The 22946-nt window shown below is 56.9% G+C and overlaps 1 protein-coding gene across 2 annotated transcripts in view; it reads right to left on the bottom strand.

The window, feature by feature from the left end:
- NEURL4 (neuralized E3 ubiquitin protein ligase 4) overlaps positions 1 to 22946 on the bottom strand; it is a 171660-nt gene that overhangs the window by 39524 nt on the left and 109190 nt on the right. For both annotated transcript variants that reach the window (XM_069767640.1, XM_069767641.1), the window contains exons 20-24: positions 4071 to 4211; positions 3825 to 3989; positions 3587 to 3745; positions 3185 to 3364; positions 1513 to 1606 (exon numbers count right to left, since the gene is read on the bottom strand). In XM_069767640.1, the coding sequence (XP_069623741.1) occupies positions 1513 to 1606; positions 3185 to 3364; positions 3587 to 3745; positions 3825 to 3989; positions 4071 to 4211 (739 nt within the window). The remainder of the gene's footprint in view (positions 1 to 1512; positions 1607 to 3184; positions 3365 to 3586; positions 3746 to 3824; positions 3990 to 4070; positions 4212 to 22946) is intronic.

Below are 22946 nucleotides of genomic sequence, written 5' to 3'. Positions count from 1 at the left end.
AATTCAATTCCCAGGTTTCTAATGGCCCTACATGCCACAAAACACTGCCATGCATAGCCCCAAGTACCCAGATCCTGGAAATCTAATTTTCATGTTTCTAGGATTAATGTGCATTATTGAATTTTACTTTGAATGTTATGCCTAGCAGACAAATCCCTCTGAGCTAAATTCTCTCAATCCAAAATTATTGAATTGCAAGTCCCACACCAGAGCCAAACCCTACACCAGAGACGACCCTACACCAGTAACAAACCCACAGAGCCAAACCCACACCAGAGCCAACCCTACACCCGAGACAAACTCTACACCAGAGCGAACCGTATACCAGAGCGAACCGTACACCAGAGACAAACCCTACACCAGAGCCAAACCCACACCAGAGACAAACCCACAGAGCCAGCCCTACACCAGAGCCAAACCCTACACCAGAGCCAAACCCTACACCAGAGCCAAACCCTACACCAGAGCCAAACCCTACACCAGAGCCAAACCCTACACCAGAGACAAACCCTACACCAGAGACAAACCCTACACCAGAGACAAACACTACACCAGAGACAAACACTACACCAGAGCCAAACCCTACACCAGAGCCAAACCCTACACCAGAGCCAAACCCTACACCAGAGCCAAACCCTACACCAGAGCCAAACCCTACACCAGAGCCAAACCCTACACCAGAGCCAAACCCTACACCAGAGCCAAACCCTACACCAGAGCCAAACCCTACACCAGAGCCAAACCCTACACCAGAGCCAAACCCTACACCAGAGACAACCCCTACACCAGAGACAAACCCTACACCAGAGACAAACCCTACACCAGAGCCAAACCCTACACCAGAGCCAAACCCTACACCAGAGCCAAACCCTACACCAGAGCCAAACCCTACACCAGAGCCAAACCCTACACCAGAGCCAAACCCTACACCAGAGCCAAACCCTACACCAGAGCCAAACCCTACACCAGAGCCAAACCCTACACCAGAGACAACCCCTACACCAGAGACAAACCCACACCAGAGACAACCCTACACCAGAGCCAAACCCTACACCAGAGCCAAACCCTACACCAGAGCCAAACCCTACACCAGAGACAACCCCTACACCAGAGACAAACCCACACCAGAGACAACCCTACACCAGAGACAAACCCTACACCAGAGACAAACCCTACACCAGAGACAAAGCCTAAACCAGAGACAAACCCTACACCAGAGACAACGCCACACCAGAGACAACCCCTACACCAGAGACAAACCCACACCAGAGACAACCCTACACCACTCCCTGCTCGCTCACTCCCTAGATCAGGTGATTTTGGTACAGCTGCTCTTCCCTGAGCTGCATAAAACCTGCACATCACTGCAATGTTTGTCCGGTTCTTGAATTGTGCATAAGACCAGAATTAAATACATTTCGATATTCATATGATATAAAAAAATGGCGCTAATCGATATACTGATTGTGCTTGGAATCAGTGTATCGTAGGTACGGTCTGATGGTCACTCACCGTCTACCATGTCCGCCTTCTCTCGCTCTCCGGGAATATGACCCTCGTGAGCATTAGACTCCGCCCCCTGCGCCTCTCCTGTCACTATGGAAACCTGAAAAGAGATACGTGGTAGGCGGAAAACCAACACAAGGGGAAAAGAGAAGAAGACCTCCACAGAAGGCTAATGTCCATCTATAGCAGACATCACAAAGAACAGATCCCACAGGAGCCCCCCATCTATAGAACTGACCCCAAAGGAGCCCACCATCCATAGCACTGACCCCGAAGGAGCCCCCCATCTATAGCACTGACCCCCCAGGAGCCCCTTATCTATAGCACTGACCCCACAGGAACCCCCCATCTATAGCACTGACCCAACACTGTACAGATTCCACAGGAGACGGCCATATATATCATGGATCCCACAGGAGCCCACCCATCTATAGCACTAACCCTACAGGAGCCCCCCCATCTATAGCACTGACTCCACAGAAGCCCCCCCTTCTATAGCACTGACCCCACACAGGAGCCCCCCATCTATAGCACTAACCCCCCAGGAGCCCTCTATCTATAGCACTGACCCCAAAGGAACCCCCATCTATAGCACTGACCCCAAAGGAGCCCCCCATCTATAGCAATGACCCAAAAGGAGCCCCCATCTATAGCACTAACCCTACAGGAGCCCCCCCATCTATAGCACTGACTCCACAGAAGCCCCCCCTTCTATAGCACTGACCCCACACAGGAGCCCCCCATCTATAGCACTAACCCCCCAGGAGCCCTCTATCTATAGCACTGACCCCAAAGGAACCCCCATCTATAGCACTGACCCCAAAGGAGCCCCCCATCTATAGCAATGACCCAAAAGGAGCCCCCATCTATAGTACTAACCCTACAGGAGCCCCCCAATCTATAGCACTGACTCCACAGAAGCCCCCCATCTATAGCACTGACCCCACACAGGAGCCCCCCATCTATAGCACTAACCCCCCAGGAGCCCTCTATCTATAGCACTGACCCCAAAGGAACCCCCATCTATAGCACTGACCCCAAAGGAGCCCCTCATCTATAGCAATGACCCCAAAGGAGCCCCCCATCTATAGCAATGACCCCAAAGGAGCCCCCCATCTATAGCAATGACTTTAAAGGAGCCCCCCATCTATAGCACTGACCCCAAAGGAGCCCCCCATCTATAGCAATGACTTTAAAGGAGCCCCCATCTATAGCACTGACCCCAAAGGAGCCCCCCATCTATAGCACTGACCCAACACTGTACAGATTCCACAGGAGACAACCATATATATCATGGATCCCACCCATCTATAGCACTGACCCTACAGGAGCCCTCCATCTATAGCACTGACCCCCCAGGAGCCCCCCATCTATAGCATTGACCCCCCATCTATAGCACTGACCCCCCAGGAGCCCTCCTCCATCTATAGCACTGACCCCACAGTAGCCCCCATCTATAGCACTGACCCAACACTGTACAGATTCCCCAGGAGACTGCCATATATACCATGGACCCCACACTGCACAGACTCCACAAGAGCCCACCTAAAAATACGACTGCCTCTACACACATGCTTCCCATATACATAATTGACTCCACAGGAGCCCCCCCCCCCCACATATCACTGACCTCACATTGTACAGATCCCTATCAGGGCAGCCCTCGTATAACACTGACCTGCTCACACTGTCCGTACAGGTCGATCACCACGTAGCACAGCTCAGGGAGATGTTGTGTTCCCACCCCCTGATCCAGACCGTTAATGTATAAGTGGAGACCACCCGAGGAATCCAGCAAGAGGCCGACACAGGTTCCCTCAGGACATAAATCAAGATTGGGCCCATACCCTTCACGGATCTAGAAGGCAGAAAGCAGGAAGTCATGCACAAAGGGTGGAAGATGCGGGCATTGGTGGAGGCAGCATCACTTGAATGTTGTGTATTTGGGGAGGGGAGTCACAGTCGGGTCAGTAATGATCGTGTAAGTGGGTCACGTCTAGGGGAGTCACATTCAGGTTCGGGGGGGTTGTGGTCAGTGAGCGGTCATGCTGAAGTGCTCCTGTGCCTAAGCTTGCGGTACCTTGGCGCCATTGTACAGGACAGCGCTACGCTGGAAGATCCACGCGCTCCTCTTCAGAGCGGCGGCTGTGGCCGGGAAGTTGAGCCTCTCGGGGGAAACACCAATGACGCCAATGGATAGAGACGATGTCCAGCATGGAGACAGCTGATCTATCCGGACCTGGAAGTGAAAGGTAACACTGGGGTGAGTGGTTGCAGAGGCCTCACCTCGGTCCTGTCCATACCGCCCGCTGCCCTACCTGGAATAAGAAGAGTGGAGGCAGCGGCTGGGTCAGCACCACGATGCCCTGGTTATAGCTGCACACGCGCGTCGCTGTCCTGTTTCCATGTGACAGTTGAATATTTTTCCCATGATTCCCCATAAAGTGCAATGTGTGAAGCTGGAGAGCGGGCGGAGGATCACCCTAAAAAGAGAAGAGTCCAGAATTAACATTGCCCTGCGTGGGGAGGGGCAGGCTTTGACTTCGGGGTCAAGGAGGACGCACGTTATGCTCTACATCATCTTCATCCTCGCTCTCAGAGTTTACAGATGGCGGCTTGGTGGCATCTGATTCCTCCAACACCGAAGAGCTGACTACCGACAACGCCATGATGGAGCCATGAAGATCTAGGATGGCGTACACCCCCTGGTGGCAGAGAGAAGAGCGACAATTCATGACGTGTCCGGTGTCCTGTGCCTCAGACCCCAAGAAACGGAAAAGAGGGAACACCGAGCATTCTCTCCCCCGACATCGGCTGATGCAATCATGTGCCCACCACACCCAGAAGTTCTACACAGGAGAGGGGTCACATGTTATAAGTATGTGCCCCCCACATCCACCTCTGGGGGCTTCACAGTCCTCATTTACATCCATAGTCATTAAAATGGAGGAAAGTATGTGCCCCCCACATCCACCTCCGGGGGCTTCTCTGTCCTCATCTACATCCATAGACATTAATATGTAGAAAGTATGTGCCCCCCACATCCTCCTCCGGGGGCTTCTCTGTCCTCATCTACATCCATAGACATTAATATGGAGAAAGTATGTGCCCCCCACATCCTCCTCCGGGGGCTTCACTGTCCTCATCTACATCTATAGACATTAATATGGAGACAGTATGTGCCCCCCACATCCTCCTCCGGGGGCTTCTCTGTCCTCATCTACATCCATAGACATTAATATGGAGACAGTATGTGCCCCCCACATCCACCTCCGGGGGCTTCACTGTCCTCATCTACATCCATAGACATTAATATGGAGACAGTATGTGCCCCCCACATCCTCCTCCGGGGGCTTCACTGTCCTCATCTACATCCATAGACATTAATATGGAGACAGTATGTGCCCCCCACATCCACCTCCGGGGGCTTCTCTGTCCTCATCTACATCCATAGACATTAATATGGAGAAAGTATGTGCCCCCCACATCCACCTCCGGGGGCTTCTCTGTCCTCATCTACATCCATAGACATTAATATGGAGAAAGTATGTGCCCCCCACATCCACCTCCGGGGGCTTCACTGTCCTCATCTACATCCATAGACATTAATATGGAGAAAGTATGTGCCCCCCACATCCTCCTCCGGGGGCTTCACTGTCCTCATCTACATCCATAGACATTAATATGGAGAAAGTATGTGCCCCCCACATCCTCCTCCGGGGGCTTCACTGTCCTCATCTACATCCATAGACATTAATATGGAGAAAGTATGTGCCCCCCACATCCACCTCCGGGGGCTTCACTGTCCTCATCTACATCCATAGACATTAATATGGAGACAGTATGTGCCCCCCACATCCTCCTCCGGGGGCTTCACTGTCCTCATCTACATCCATAGACATTAATATGGAGACAGTATGTGCCCCCCACATCCTCCTCCGGGGGCTTCACTGTCCTCATCTACATCCATAGACATTAATATGGAGACAGTATGTGCCCCCCACATCCTCCTCCGGGGGCTTCACTGTCCTCATCTACATCTATAGACATTAATATGGAGACAGTATGTGCCCCCCACATCCTCCTCCGGGGGCTTCACTGTCCTCATCTACATCCATAGACATTAATATGGAGACAGTATGTGCCCCCCACATCCTCCTCCGGGGGCTTCTCTGTCCTCATCTACATCCATAGACATTAATATGGAGACAGTATGTGCCCCCCACATCCACCTCCGGGGGCTTCTCTGTCCTCCTCTACATCCATAGATATTAATATGGAGAAAGTATGTGCCCCCCACATCCTCCTCCGGGGGCTTCTCTGTCCTCATCTACATCCATAGACATTAATATGGAGAAAGTATGTGCCCCCCACATCCTCCTCCGGGGGCTTCTCTGTCCTCATCTACATCCATAGACATTAATATGGAGAAAGTATGTGCCCCCCACATCCACCTCCGAGGGCTTCACTGTCCTCATCTACATCCATAGACATTAATATGGAGACAGTATGTGCCCCCCACATCCACCTCCGGGGGCTTCACTGTCCTCATCTACATCCATAGACATTAATATGGAGCTGGCACAATGCAGTAAGGGGGAAACGTCCTTCTGGAATCACGAAACACAGACTCCTCCATCAGACGTGGGGACTTTTCTGCCATCTGTCCATCAGCACTCAGCCCCTCGCTCTGTAATGTTATGGGGTCTCCACTTCGTGGCTGAGTTTCCGTGGTTCCTTCCTCTTCTCAATATCACTAACATGTGATGTGCAAAGTGCAGGAGGAAGAAATGTCATGGTCGGACTTGTTACCCCGGTGGCTCCAATTACAGGGCCGCGCTGGTATCAGTGAGCTCTGCACCACCAGCCGCTCTGTCACATGGTAGTAAAGGCAGACGGCATGGTGAGGGCTGAACATGGCACAGACGGCATGGTGAGGGCTGAACGTCACACAGACGGCATGGTGAGGGCTGAACGTCACACAGACGGCATGGTGAGGGCTGAACGTCACACAGACGACATGGTGAGGGCTGAACATGGCACAGACGGCATGGTGAGAGCTGAACATGGCACAGACGGCATGGTGAGGGCTGAACATGGCACAGACGGCATGGTGAGGGGCTGAACGTCACACAGACGGCATGGTGAGAGGCTGAACGTCACACAGACGGCATGGTGAGGGCTGAACGTCACACAGACGGCATGGTGAGAGGCTGAACGTCACACAGACGACATGGTGAGAGGCTGAACGCCCCACAGACGGCATGGTGAGGGCTGAACATGGCACAGACGGCATGGTGAGGGCTGAACATGGCACAGACGGCATGGTGAGGGCTGAACATGGCACAGACGGCATGGTGAGGGCTGAACATGGCACAGACGGCATGGTGAGGGCTGAACATGGAACAGACGGCATGGTGAGGGGCAGAACGTCGCACAGACGGCATGGTGAGGGCTGAACGTCACACAGACGGCATGGTGAGGGCTGAACGTCACACAGACGGCATGGTGAGAGGCTGAACGTCACACAGACGGCATGGTGAGAGGCTGAACGTCACACAGACGGCATGGTGAGGGCTGAACATCACACAGACGGCATGGTGAGAGGCTGAACATCACACAGACGGCATGGTGAGAGGCTGAACGCCCCACAGACGGCATGGTGAGGGCTGAACATGGCACAGACGGCATGGTGAGGGCTGAACGTCCCACAGACGGCATGGTGAGAGGCTGAACATCACACAGACGGCATGGTGAGAGGCTGAACGCCCCACAGACGGCATGGTGAGGGCTGAACATGGCACAGACGGCATGGTGAGGGCTGAACGTCCCACAGACGGCATGGTGAGGGGCTGAACGTCACACAGACGGCATGGTGAGAGGCTGAACGCCCCACAGACGGCATGGTGAGGGGCTGAACGTCACACAGACGGCATGGTGAAAGGCTGAACGCCCCACAGACGGCATGGTGAGGGGCTGAACGTCACACAGACGGCATGGTGAGGGGCTGAACGTCCCACAGACGGCATGGTGAGAGGCTGAACGTCACACAGACGGCATGGTGAGGGGCTGAACGTCCCACAGACGGCATGGTGAGGGGCTGAACGTCACACAGACGGCATGGTGAGGGGCTGAACGTCACACAGACGGCATGGTGAGGGGCTGAACGTCACACAGACGGCATGGTGAGGGGCTGAACGTCACACAGACGGCATGGTGAGAGGCTGAACGTCACACAGACGGCATGGTGAGGGGCTGAACGTCCCACAGACGGCATGGTGAGGGGCTGAACGTCACACAGACGGCATGGTGAGAGGCTGAACGCCCCACAGACAGCATGATGAGGGGCTGAACGTCACACAGACGGCATGGTGAGAGGCTGAACGTCACACAGACGGCATGGTGAGGGGCTGAACGTCCCACAGACGGCATGGTGAGGGGCTGAACGTCACACAGACGGCATGGTGAGGGGCTGAATGTCACACAGACGGCATGGTGAGGGGCTGAACGTCACACAGACGGCATGGTGAGGGGCTGAACGTCACACAGACGGCATGGTGAGAGGCTGAACGTCACACAGAAGGCATGGTGAGGGGCTGAACGTCCCACAGACGGCATGGTGAGGGGCTGAACGTCACACAGACGGCATGGTGAGGGGCTGAACGTCACACAGACGGCATGGTGAGAGGCTGAACGTCACACAGACGGCATGGTGAGAGGCAGAACGTCACACAGACAGCATGGTGAGAGGCTGAACGTCACACAGACGGCATGGTGAGAGGCTGAACGTCACACAGACGGCATGGTGAGGGCTGAACATGGCACAGACGGCATGGTGAGGGCTGAACATGGCACAGACGGCATGGTGAGAGGCTGAACGTCACACAGACGGCATGGTGAGAGGCTGAATGTCACACAGACGGCATGGTGAGGGGCTGAACGTCACACAGACGGCATGGTGAGAGGCTGAACGCCCCACAGACAGCATGGTGAGAGGCTGAACGCCCCACAGACGGCATGGTGAGGGGCTGAACGTCACACAGACGGCATGGTGAGAGGCTGAACGTCACACAGACGGCATGGTGAGAGGCTGAACGTCACACAGACGGCATGGTGAGAGGCTGAACGTCACACAGACGGCATGGTGAGGGGCTGAACGTCCCACAGACGGCATGGTGAGGGCTGAACATGGCACAGACGGCATGGTGAGGGCTGAACATGGCACAGACGGCATGGTGAGAGGCTGAACGTCACACAGACGGCATGGTGAGAGGCTGAACGTCACACAGACGGCATGGTGAGAGCCTGAGCGTCACACAGACGACATGGTGAGAGGCAGAACGTCACACAGACGGCATGGTGAGAGGCTGAACGTCACACAGACGGCATGGTGAGGGCTGAACATGGCACAGACGACATGGTGAGAGGCTGAACGTCGCACACACGGCATGGTGAGAGGCTGAACGTCACACAGACGGTATGGTGAGAAGCTGAACGTCACACAGACGGCACGGTGAGGGCTGAACATGGCACAGACGACATGGTGAGAGGCTGAACGTCGCACACACGGCATGGTGAGAGGCTGAACGTCACACAGACGGCATGGTGAGGGGCTGAACGTCGCACAGACGACATGGTGAGAGGCTGAACGTCCCACAGACGACATGGTGAGAGGCTGAACGTCACACAGACGGCATGGTGAGAGGCTGAACATGGCACAGACGGCATGGTGAGAGGCTGAACGTCACACAGACGGCATGGTGAGAGGCTGAACGTCACACAGACGACATGGTGAGAGGCTGAACGTCACACAGACGGCATGGTGAGAGGCTGAACGTCACACAGACGGCATGGTGAGAGGCTGAACATGGCACAGACGGCATGGTGAGAGGCTGAACATGGCACAGACGGCATGGTGAGAGGCTGAACGTCACACAGACGGCATGGTGAGGGGCTGAACGTCACACAGACGGCATGGTGAGAGGGTGAACGTCACACAGACGACATGGTGAGAGGCTGAACGTCACACAGACGGCATGGTGAGGGGCTGAACGTCACACAGACGGCATGGTGAGAGGCTGAACGCCCCACAGACGGCATGGTGAGGGCTGAACATGGCACAGACGACATGGTGAGGGCTGAACGTCACACAGACGGCATGGTGAGAGGCTGAACGTCACACAGACGGCATGGTGAGAGGCTGAACATGGCACAGACGACATGGTGAGTGGCTGAACGTCACACAGACGACATGGTGAGAGGCTGAACGTCACAGACGGCATGGTGAGGGCTGAACGTCACACAGACGACATGGTGAGAGGCTGAACGTCACACAGACGGCATGGTGAGGGCTGAACGTCACACAGACGGCATGGTGAGGGCTGAACATGGCACAGACGGCATGGTGAGGGCTGAACATGGCACAGACGGCATGGTGAGAGGCTGAACGTCACACAGACAGCATGGTGAGGGGCTGAACGTCACACAGACGGCATGGTGAGAGGCTAAACGCCCCACAGACAGCATGGTGAGAGGCTGAACGCCCCACAGACGGCATGCTGAGGGGCTGAACGTCACACAGACGGCATGGTGAGAGGCTGAACGTCACACAGACGGCATGGTGAGAGGCTGAACGTCACACAGACGGCATGGTGAGAGGCTGAACGTCACACAGACGGCATGGTGAGGGGCTGAACGTCCCACAGACGGCATGGTGAGGGCTGAACATGGCACAGACGGCATGGTGAGAGGCTGAACGTCACACAGACGGCATGGTGAGAGGCTGAACGTCACACAGACGGCATGGTGAGAGGCTGAACGTCACACAGACGACATGGTGAGAGGCTGAACGTCACACAGACGGCATGGTGAGGGCTGAACATGGCACAGACGACATGGTGAGAGGCTGAACTTCGCACACACGGCATGGTGAGAGGCTGAACGTCACACAGGCGGTATGGTGAGAGGCTGAACGTCACACAGACGGCATGGTGAGGGCTGAACATGGCACAGACGACATGGTGAGAGGCTGAACGTCACACAGACGGCATGGTGAGGGGCTGAACATCACACAGACGGCATGGTGAGAGGCTGAACGTCACACAGACGGCATGGTGAGAGGCAGAACGTCACACAGACGACATGGTGAGAGGCTGAACGTCACACAGACGACATGGTGAGAGGCTGAACGTCACACAGACGGCATGGTGAGAGGCTGAACATGGCACAGACGGCATGGTGAGAGGCTGAACGTCACACAGACGGCATGGTGAGAGGCTGAAAGTCACACAGACGGCATGGTGAGAGGCTGAACATGGCACAGACGGCATGGTGAGAGGCTGAACGTCACACAGACGGCATGGTGAGAGGGTGAACGTCACACAGACGACATGGTGAGAGGCTGAACGTCACACAGACGGCATGGTGAGAGGCTGAACGTCACACAGACGGCATGGTGAGGGGCTGAACGTCACACAGACGGCATGGTGAGAGGCTGAACGCCCCACAGACGGTATGGTGAGGGCTGAACATGGCACAGACGACATGGTGAGGGCTGAACGTCACACAGACGGCATGGTGAGAGGCTGAACGTCACACAGACGGCATGGTGAGAGACTGAACATGGCACAGACGACATGGTGAGTGGCTGAACGTCACACAGACGACATGGTGAGAGGCTGAACGTCACACAGACGACATGGTGAGAGGCTGAACGTCACACAGACGGCATGGTGAGAGGCAGAACGTCACACAGACGGCATGGTGAGAGGCTGAACGTCACACAGACGGCATGGTGAGGGCTGAACGTCACATAGACGGCATGGTGAGAGGCTGAACGTCGCACAGACGACATGGTGAGAGGCTGAACGTCACACAGACGACATGGTGAGAGGCTGAACGTCACACAGACGGCATGGTGAGAGGCAGAACGTCACACAGACGGCATGGTGAGAGGCTGAACGTCACACAGACGGCATGGTGAGGGGCTGAACGTCACACAGACGGCATGGTGAGGGGATGAACGTCACACAGACGGCAAGGTGAAAGGCTGAACGTCACACAGACGGCATGGTGAGGGGCTGAACGTCACACAGACGGCATGGTGAGAGGCAGAACGCCCCACAGACGACATGGTGAGAGGCAGAACGTCGCACAGACGACATGGTGAGAGGCAGAACGTCACACAGACGGCATGGTGAGAGGCTGAACATGGCACAGACGGCATGGTGAGAGGCTGAACGTCACACAGACGGCATGGTGAGAGGCTGAACATGGCACAGACGGCATGGTGAGAGGCTGAACGTCACACAGACGGCATGGTGAGAGGCTGAACATGGCACAGACGGCATGGTGAGAGGCTGAAAGTCACACAGACGGCATGGTAAGGGGATGAACGTCACACAGACGGCATGGTGAGAGGGTGAACGTCACACAGACGACATGGTGAGAGGCTGAACGTCACACAGACGACATGGTGAGGGGCTGAACGTCACACAGACGGCATGGTGAGAGGCTGAACGCCCCACAGACGGCATGGTGAGGGCTGAACGTCACACAGACGGCATGGTGAGAGGCTGAACGTCACACAGACGGCATGGTGAGGGCTGAACGTCACACAGACGGCATGGTGAGAGGCTGAACGTCACACAGACGGCATGGTGAGGGGCTGAACGTCACACAGACGACATGGTGAGAGGCTGAACGTCACACAGACGGCATGGTGAGGGGCTGATCGTCACACAGACGGCATAGTGAGGGGCTGATCGTCACACAGACGGCATAGTGAGGGGCTGAACGTCACACAGACGGCATAGTGAGGGGCTGAACGTCACACAGACGGCATGGTGAGGGGCTGAACGTCACACAGACGGCATAGTGAGGGGCTGAACGTCACACAGACGACATGGTGAGAGGCTGAACGTCACACAGACGGCATGGTGAGAGGCTGAACATGGCACAGACGACATGGTGAGAGGCTGAACGTCACACAGACGACATGGTGAGAGGCTGAACGTCACACAGACGGCATGGTGAGAGGCTGAACGTCACACAGACGGCATGGTGAGAGGCTGAACGTCACACAGACGGCATGGAGAGGGGCTGAACGTCACACAGACGGCATAGTGAGGGGCTGAACGTCACACAGACGGCATGGTGAGGGGCTGAACGTCACACAGACGACATGGTGAGAGGCTGAACGTCACACAGACGGCATGGTGAGAGGCTGAACGTCGCACAGACGGCATGGTGAGAGGCTGAACGTCGCACAGACGGCATGGTGAGAGGCTGAACGTCACACAGACGGCATGGTGAGGGGCTGAACGTCACACAGACGACATGGTGAGAGGCAGAACGTCACACAGACGGCATGGTGAGAGGCTGAACGTCACACAGACGGCATGATGAGGGGCTGAACGTCACACAGACGGCATGGTGAGAGGCTGAACGTCACACAGACAGCATGGTGAGGGGCTGAACGTCACACAGACGGCATGGTGAGCGGCTGAACGTCACACAGACGGCATGGTGAGAGGCTGAACGTCACACAGACGGCATGGTGAGGGCTGAACGTCACACAGACGGCATGTTGAGGGGATGAACGTCACACAGACGGCATGGTGAGAGGCTGAACGTCACACAGACGACATGGTGAGAGGTTGAACGTCACACAGACGACATGGTGAGAGGCTGAACGTCGCACACACAGCATGGTGAGGGGCTGAACGTCACACAGACGGCATGGTGAGAGGCTGAACGTCACACAGACGGCATGGTGAGAGGCTGAACGTCACACAGACGGCATGGTGAGAGGATGAACGTCACACAGACGGCATGGTGAGAGGATGAACGTCACACAGACGGCATGGTGAGGGGCTGAACGTCACACAGACGACATGGTGAGAGGCTGAACGTCACACAGACGGCATGGTGAGAGGATGAACGTCACACAGACGGCATGGTGAGAGGCTGAACGTCACACAGACGGCATGGTGAGAGGATGAACGTCACACAGACGGCATGGTGAGAGGCAGAACGTCACACAGACGGCATGGTGAGCGGCTGAACGTCACACAGACGGCATGGTGAGAGGATGAACGTCACACAGACGGCATGGTGAGAGGCTGAACGTCACACAGACGGCATGGTGAGGGGCTGAACGTCACACAGACGACATGGTGAGAGGCTGAACGTCACACAGACGGCATGTTGAGAGGCTGAACGTCGCACAGACGGCATGGTGAGGGCTGAACGTCACACAGACGACATGGTGAGAGGCTGAACGTCGCACAGACGGCATGGTGAGAGGCTGAACGTCACACAGACGGCATGGTGAGGGCTGAACATCACACAGACGGCATGGTGAGAGGCTGAACGTCACACAGACGGCATGGTGAGAGGCTGAACGTCACACAGACGGCATGGTGAGGGCTGAATGTCACACAGACGGCATGGTGAGGGGCAGAACGCCCCACAGACGGCATGGTGAGAGGCAGAACGTCACACAGACGGCATGCTGAGGGCTGAACGTCACGAAGACGACATGGTGAGGGGCTGAACATCACACAGACGGCATGGTGAGAGGCTGAACGTCACACAGACGACATGGTGAGAGGCTGAACGTCGCACACACAGCATGGTGAGGGGCTGAACGTCACACAGACGACATGGTGAGAGGCTGAACGTCACACAGACGGCATGGTGAGAGGCTGAACGTCACACAGACGACATGGTGAGAGGATGAACGTCACACAGACGGCATGGTGAGAGGATGAACGTCACACAGACGACATGGTGAGAGGCTGAACGTCACACAGACGGCATGGTGAGAGGATGAACGTCACACAGACGGCATGGTGAGAGGCTGAACGTCACACAGACGGCATGGTGAGGGGCTGAACGTCACACAGACGACATGGTGAGAGGCTGAACGTCACACAGACGGCATGGTGAGAGGATGAACGTCACACAGACGGCATGTTGAGAGGCTGAACGTCGCACAGACGGCATGGTGAGGGCTGAACGTCACACAGACGACATGGTGAGAGGCTGAACGTCGCACAGACGGCATGGTGAGAGGCTGAACGTCACACAGACGGCATGGTGAGGGCTGAACATCACACAGACGGAATGGTGAGAGGCTGAACGTCACACAGACGGCATGGTGAGAGGCTGAACGTCACACAGACGGCATGGTGAGGGCTGAATGTCACACAGACGGCATGGTGAGGGGCAGAACGCCCCACAGACGGCATGGTGAGAGGCAGAACGTCACACAGACGGCATGCTGAGGGCTGAACGTCACGAAGACGACATGGTGAGGGGCTGAACATCACACAGACGGCATGGTGAGGGGCTGAACATCACACAGACGGCATGGTGAGGGGCTGAACATCACACAGACGGCATTGTGAGGGCTGAACGTCACGCAGACGACATGGTGAGACGCTGAACGTCACACAGACGGCATGGTGAGGGGCAGAACGTCACACAGACGACATGGTGAGAGGCTGAACATCACACAGACGGCATGGTGAGAGGCTGAACATCACACAGACGGCATGGTGAGGGGCTGAACATCACACAGACGGCATGGTGAGGGCTGAACGTCACGCAGACGACATGGTGAGACGCTGAACGTCACACAGACGGCATGGTGAGGGCTGAACGTCACGCAGACGACATGGTGAGAGGCTGAACATCACACAGACGGCATGGTGAGAGGCTGAACGTCACACAGACGGCATGGTGAGGGGCTGAACGTCGCACAGACGGCATGGTGAGAGGCTGAACGTCACACAGACGGCATGGTGAGAGGCTGAACGTCGCACACACAGCATGGTGAGGGGCTGAACGTCACACAGACGGCATGGTGAGAGGCTGAACATCACACAGACGACAGGGTGAGGGGCAGAACGCCCCACAGACGACATGGTGAGGGGCAGAACGCCCCACAGACTACATGGTGAGAGGCAGAACGTCGCACAGACAGCATGGTGAGAGGCAGAACGTCCCACAGACGGCATGGTGAGAGGCAGAACGTCCCACAGACGACATGGTGAGAGGCAGAACGTCGCACAGACAGCATGGTGAGAGGCAGAACGTCACACAGACGGCATGGTGAGAGGCAGAACGTCCCACAGACGACATGGTGAGAGGATGAACGTCACACAGACGGCATGGTGAGGGGCAGAACATGGCACAGACGGCATGGTGAGGGGCTGAACGTCACACAGACGACATGGTGAGAGGCAGAACGTCACACAGACGGCATGGCGAGAGGCAGAACATGGCACAGACAGCATGGTGAGGGGCTGAACGTCACACAGACGGCATGGTGAGAGGCAGAACGTCACACAGACGGCATGGTGAGGGGCAGAACATGGCACAGACGGCATGGTGAGAGGCTGAACATGGCACAGATAGCATGGTGAGAGGCAGAACGCCCCACAGACGGCATGGTGAGAGGCTGAACGTCACACAGACGGCATGGTGAGAGGCAGAACGCCCCACAGACAGCATGGTGAGGGGCAGAACGTCACACAGACGGCATGGTGAGAGGCTGAACGCCCCACAGACGGCATGGTGAGAGGCTGAACGTCACACAGACGGCATGGTGAGAGGCTGAACGTCACAAAGACGACATGGTGAGAGGCTGAACGTCACACAGACGACATGGTGAGGGGCTGAACGTCACACAGACGACATGGTGAGAGGCTGAACGTCACACAGACGGCATGGTGAGAGGCTGAACGTCACACAGACGACATGGTGAGGGGCAGAACGCCCCACAGACGACATGGTGAGGGGCTGAACGTCACAAAGACGACATGGTGAGAGGCTGAACGTCACACAGACGGCATGGTGAGAGGCTGAACGTCACACAGACGACATGGTGAGAGGCTGAACGTCACACAGACGACATGGTGAGAGGCTGAACGTCACACAGACGGCATGGTGAGGGGCAGAACGCCCCACAGACGACATGGTGAGGGCTGAACATGGCACAGACGGCATGGTGAGAGGCTGAACGTCACACAGACGGCATGGTGAGAGGCAGAACGTCACACAGACGGCATGGTGAGAGGCAGAACTTCGCACAGACGGCATGGTGAGAGGCAGAACGCCCCACAGACGGCATGGTGAGAGGCTGAACGTCGCACAGACGGCATGGTGAGGGGCAGAACGTCAGACGGCATGGTGAGGGGCAGAACGTCACACAGACAGCATGGTGAGAGGCAGAACGTCGCACAGACGGCATGGTGAGGGGCTGAACGTCCCACAGACGACATGGTGAGAGGCAGAACGTCACACAGACGGCATGGTGAGAGGCTGAACGCCCCACAGATGGCATGGTGAGAGGCAGAACGTCCCACAGACGGCATGGTGAGAGGCAGAACGTCACACAGACGGCATGGTGAGAGGCTGAACGCCCCACAGACGGCATGGTGAGGGGCTGAACGTCGCACAGACGGCATGGTGAGAGGCTGAACGTCACACAGACGGCATGGTGAGGGGCTGAACGTCGCACAGACGGCATGGTGAGAGGCTGAACGTCACACAGACGGCATGGTGAGAGGCTGAACGTCGCACACACAGCATGGTGAGGGGCTGAACGTCACACAGACGGCATGGTGAGAGGCTGAACATCACACAGACGACATGGTGAGGGGCAGAACGCCCCACAGACGACATGGTGAGGGGCAGAACGCCCCACAGACTACATGGTGAGAGGCAGAACGTCGCACAGACAGCATGGTGAGAGGCAGAACGTCCCACAGACGGCATGGTGAGAGGCAGAACGTCCCACAGACGACATGGTGAGAGGCAGAACGTCGCACAGACAGCATGGTGAGAGGCAGAACGTCACACAGACGGCATGGTGAGAGGCAGAACGTCCCACAGACGACATGGTGAGAGGATGAACGTCACACAGACGGCATGGTGAGGGGCAGAACATGGCACAGACGGCATGGTGAGGGGCTGAACGTCACACAGACGACATGGTGAGAGGCAGAACGTCACACAGACGGCATGGCGAGAGGCAGAACATGGCACAGACAGCATGGTGAGGGGCTGAACGTCACACAGACGGCATGGTGAGAGGCAGAACGTCACACAGACGGCATGGTGAGGGGCAGAACATGGCACAGACGGCATGGTGAGAGGCTGAACATGGCACAGATAGCATGGTGAGAGGCAGAACGCCCCACAGACGGCATGGTGAGAGGCTGAACGTCACACAGACGGCATGGTGAGAGGCAGAACGCCCCACAGACAGCATGGTGAGGGGCAGAACGTCACACAGACGGCATGGTGAGAGGCTGAACGCCCCACAGACGGCATGGTGAGAGGCTGAACGTCACACAGACGGCATGGTGAGAGGCTGAACGTCACAAAGACGACATGGTGAGAGGCTGAACGTCACACAGACGACATGGTGAGGGGCTGAACGTCACACAGACGACATGGTGAGAGGCTGAACGTCACACAGACGGCATGGTGAGAGGCTGAACGTCACACAGACGACATGGTGAGGGGCAGAACGCCCCACAGACGACATGGTGAGGGGCTGAACGTCACAAAGACGACATGGTGAGAGGCTGAACGTCACACAGACGGCATGGTGAGAGGCTGAACGTCACACAGACGACATGGTGAGAGGCTGAACGTCACACAGACGACATGGTGAGAGGCTGAACGTCACACAGACGGCATGGTGAGGGGCAGAACGCCCCACAGACGACATGGTGAGGGCTGAACATGGCACAGACGGCATGGTGAGAGGCTGAACGTCACACAGACGGCATGGTGAGAGGCAGAACGTCACACAGACGGCATGGTGAGAGGCAGAACTTCGCACAGACGGCATGGTGAGAGGCAGAACGCCCCACAGACGGCATGGTGAGAGGCTGAACGTCGCACAGACGGCATGGTGAGGGGCAGAACGTCACACAGACGGCATGGTGAGGGGCAGAACGTCACACAGACAGCATGGTGAGAGGCAGAACGTCGCACAGACGGCATGGTGAGGGGCTGAACGTCCCACAGACGACATGGTGAGAGGCAGAACGTCACACAGACGGCATGGTGAGAGGCTGAACGCCCCACAGATGGCATGGTGAGAGGCAGAACGTCCCACAGACGGCATGGTGAGAGGCAGAACGTCACACAGACGGCATGGTGAGAGGCTGAACGCCCCACAGACGGCATGGTGAGAGGCTGAACGCCCCACAGACGGCATGGTGAGAGGCAGAACGCCCCACAGACGGCATGGTGAGGGGCTGAACGTCCCACAGACGACATGGTGAGAGGCAGAACGTCACACAGACGGCATGATGAGAGGCTGAACGTCACACAGACGGCATGGTGAGAGGCAGAACGCCCCACAGACGGCATGGTGAGGGGCAGAACGTCACACAGACGGCATGGTGAGGGGCTGAACGTCACACAGACGGCATGGTGAGAGGCTGAACGTCGCACACACGGCATGGTGAGGGCTGAACGTCACACAGACGGCATGGTGAGAGGCAGAACGTCACACAGACGGCATGGTGAGAGGCTGAACGTCACACAGACGGCATGGTGAGAGGCAGAACGTCACACAGACGGTATGGTGAGAGGCAGAACGTCACACAGACGGCATGGTGAGGGGCTGAACGTCACACAGACGGCATGGTGAGAGGCTGAACGTCACACAGACGGCATGGTGAGGGGCTGAACGTCACACAGACGGCATGGTGAGGGGCTGAACGTCACACAGACGGCATGGTGAGGGGCTGAACGTCACACAGACGGCATGGTGAGAGGCAGAACGTCACACAGACGGCATGGTGAGAGGCAGAACATGGCACAGATAGCATGGTGAGGGCTGAACGTCACGCAGACGACATGGTGAGAGGCTGAACGTCACACAGACGGCATGGTGAGAGGATGAACGTCACACAGACGGCATGGTGAGAGGCAGAACGTCACACAGACGGCATGGTGAGCGGCTGAACGTCACACAGACGGCATGGTGAGAGGATGAACGTCACACAGACGGCATGGTGAGAGGCTGAACGTCACACAGACGGCATGGTGAGGGGCTGAACGTCACACAGACGACATGGTGAGAGGCTGAACGTCACACAGACGGCATGTTGAGAGGCTGAACGTCGCACAGACGGCATGGTGAGGGCTGAACGTCACACAGACGACATGGTGAGAGGCTGAACGTCGCACAGACGGCATGGTGAGAGGCTGAACGTCACACAGACGGCATGGTGAGGGCTGAACATCACACAGACGGCATGGTGAGAGGCTGAACGTCACACAGACGGCATGGTGAGAGGCTGAACGTCACACAGACGGCATGGTGAGGGCTGAATGTCACACAGACGGCATGGTGAGGGGCAGAACGCCCCACAGACGGCATGGTGAGAGGCAGAACGTCACACAGACGGCATGCTGAGGGCTGAACGTCACGAAGACGACATGGTGAGGGGCTGAACATCACACAGACGGCATGGTGAGAGGCTGAACGTCACACAGACGACATGGTGAGAGGCTGAACGTCGCACACACAGCATGGTGAGGGGCTGAACGTCACACAGACGACATGGTGAGAGGCTGAACGTCACACAGACGGCATGGTGAGAGGCTGAACGTCACACAGACGACATGGTGAGAGGCTGAACGTCGCACACACAGCATGGTGAGGGGCTGAACGTCACACAGACGACATGGTGAGAGGCTGAACGTCACACAGACGGCATGGTGAGAGGATGAACGTCACACAGACGGCATGGTGAGAGGCTGAACGTCACACAGACGGCATGGTGAGAGGATGAACGTCACACAGACGGCATGGTGAGAGGATGAACGTCACACAGACGACATGGTGAGAGGCTGAACGTCACACAGACGGCATGGTGAGAGGATGAACGTCACACAGACGGCATGGTGAGAGGCTGAACGTCACACAGACGGCATGGTGAGGGGCTGAACGTCACACAGACGACATGGTGAGAGGCTGAACGTCACACAGACGGCATGGTGAGAGGATGAACGTCACACAGACGGCATGGTGAGAGGCTGAACGTCACACAGACGGCATGGTGAGAGGATGAACGTCACACAGACGGCATGGTGAGAGGCAGAACGTCACACAGACGGCATGGTGAGAGGATGAACGTCACACAGACGGCATGGTGAGAGGCTGAACGTCACACAGACGGCATGGTGAGGGGCTGAACGTCACACAGACGGCATGGTGAGAGGCAGAACATGGCACAGACAGCATGGTGAGGGGCTGAACGTCACACAGACGGCATGGTGAGAGGCAGAACGCCCCACAGACAGCATGGTCAGGGGCAGAACGTCACACAGACGACATGGTGAGAGGCAGAACGTCACACAGACGGCATGGTGAGAGGCTGAACGCCCCACAGACGGCATGGTGAGAGGCTGAACGTCACACAGACGGCATGGTGAGAGGCTGAACGTCACAAAGACGACATGGTGAGAGGCTGAACGTCACACAGACGACATGGTGAGGGGCTGAACGTCACACAGACGACATGGTGAGAGGCTGAACGTCACACAGACGGCATGGTGAGAGGCTGAACGTCACACAGACGACATGGTGAGGGGCAGAACGCCCCACAGACGACATGGTGAGGGGCTGAACGTCACAAAGACGACATGGTGAGAGGCTGAACGTCACACAGACGGCATGGTGAGAGGCTGAACATCACACAGACGACATGGTGAGAGGCTGAACGTCACACAGACGACATGGTGAGAGGCTGAACGTCACACAGACGGCATGGTGAGGGGCAGAACGCCCCACAGACGACATGGTGAGGGCTGAACATGGCACAGACGGCATGGTGAGAGGCTGAACGTCACACAGACGGCATGGTGAGAGGCAGAACGTCACACAGACGGCATGGTGAGAGGCAGAACTTCGCACAGACGGCATGGTGAGAGGCAGAACGCCCCACAGACGGCATGGTGAGAGGCTGAACGTCGCACAGACGGCATGGTGAGGGGCAGAACGTCACACAGACGGCATGGTGAGGGGCAGAACGTCACACAGACAGCATGGTGAGAGGCAGAACGTCGCACAGACGGCATGGTGAGGGGCTGAACGTCCCACAGACGACATGGTGAGAGGCAGAACGTCACACAGACGGCATGGTGAGAGGCTGAACGCCCCACAGATGGCATGGTGAGAGGCAGAACGTCCCACAGACGGCATGGTGAGAGGCAGAACGTCACACAGACGGCATGGTGAGAGGCTGAACGCCCCACAGACGGCATGGTGAGAGGCTGAACGCCCCACAGACGGCATGGTGAGAGGCAGAACGCCCCACAGACGGCATGGTGAGGGGCTGAACGTCCCACAGACGACATGGTGAGAGGCAGAACGTCACACAGACGGCATGATGAGAGGCTGAACGTCACACAGACGGCATGGTGAGAGGCAGAACGCCCCACAGACGGCATGGTGAGGGGCAGAACGTCACACAGACGGCATGGTGAGGGGCTGAACGTCACACAGACGGCATGGTGAGAGGCTGAACGTCGCACACACGGCATGGTGAGGGCTGAACGTCACACAGACGGCATGGTGAGAGGCAGAACGTCACACAGACGGCATGGTGAGAGGCTGAACGTCACACAGACGGCATGGTGAGAGGCTGAACGTCGCACAGACGGCATGGTGAGGGCTGAACGTCACACAGACGACATGGTGAGAGGCTGAACGTCGCACAGACGGCATGGTGAGAGGCTGAACGTCACACAGACGGCATGGTGAGGACTGAACGTCACACAGACGGAATGGTGAGAGGCTGAACGTCACACAGACGGCATGGTGAGACGCTGAACGTCACACAGACGGCATGGTGAGGGCTGAATGTCACACAGACGGCATGGTGAGGGGCAGAACGCCCCACAGACGGCATGGTGAGAGGCAGAACGTCACACAGACGGCATGCTGAGGGCTGAACGTCACGAAGACGACATGGTGAGGGGCTGAACATCACACAGACGGCATGGTGAGGGGCTGAACATCACACAGACGGCATGGTGAGGGGCTGAACATCACAAAGACGGCATTGTGAGGGCTGAACGTCATGCAGACGACATGGTGAGACGCTGAACGTCACACAGACGGCATGGTGAGGGGCAGAACGTCACACAGACGACATGGTGAGAGGCTGAACATCACACAGACGGCATGGTGAGAGGCTGAACATCACACAGACGGCATGGTGAGGGGCTGAACATCACACAGACGGCATGGTGAGGGCTGAACGTCACGCAGACGACATGGTGAGAGGCTGAACATCACACAGACGGCATGGTGAGGCTGAACGTCACACAGACGGCATGGTGAGGGGCTGAACGTCGCACAGACGGCATGGCGAGAGGCTGAACGTCACACAGACGGC

The sequence above is a fragment of the Ranitomeya imitator genome, chromosome 4, assembly GCF_032444005.1.
Source record: "Ranitomeya imitator isolate aRanImi1 chromosome 4, aRanImi1.pri, whole genome shotgun sequence".
In the NCBI taxonomy this organism is placed as follows: Eukaryota; Metazoa; Chordata; class Amphibia; order Anura; family Dendrobatidae; genus Ranitomeya; species Ranitomeya imitator.
The sequence above is the reverse complement of the archived record's forward strand: the minus strand, read 5'-3'. Positions and strand labels throughout refer to the sequence as shown.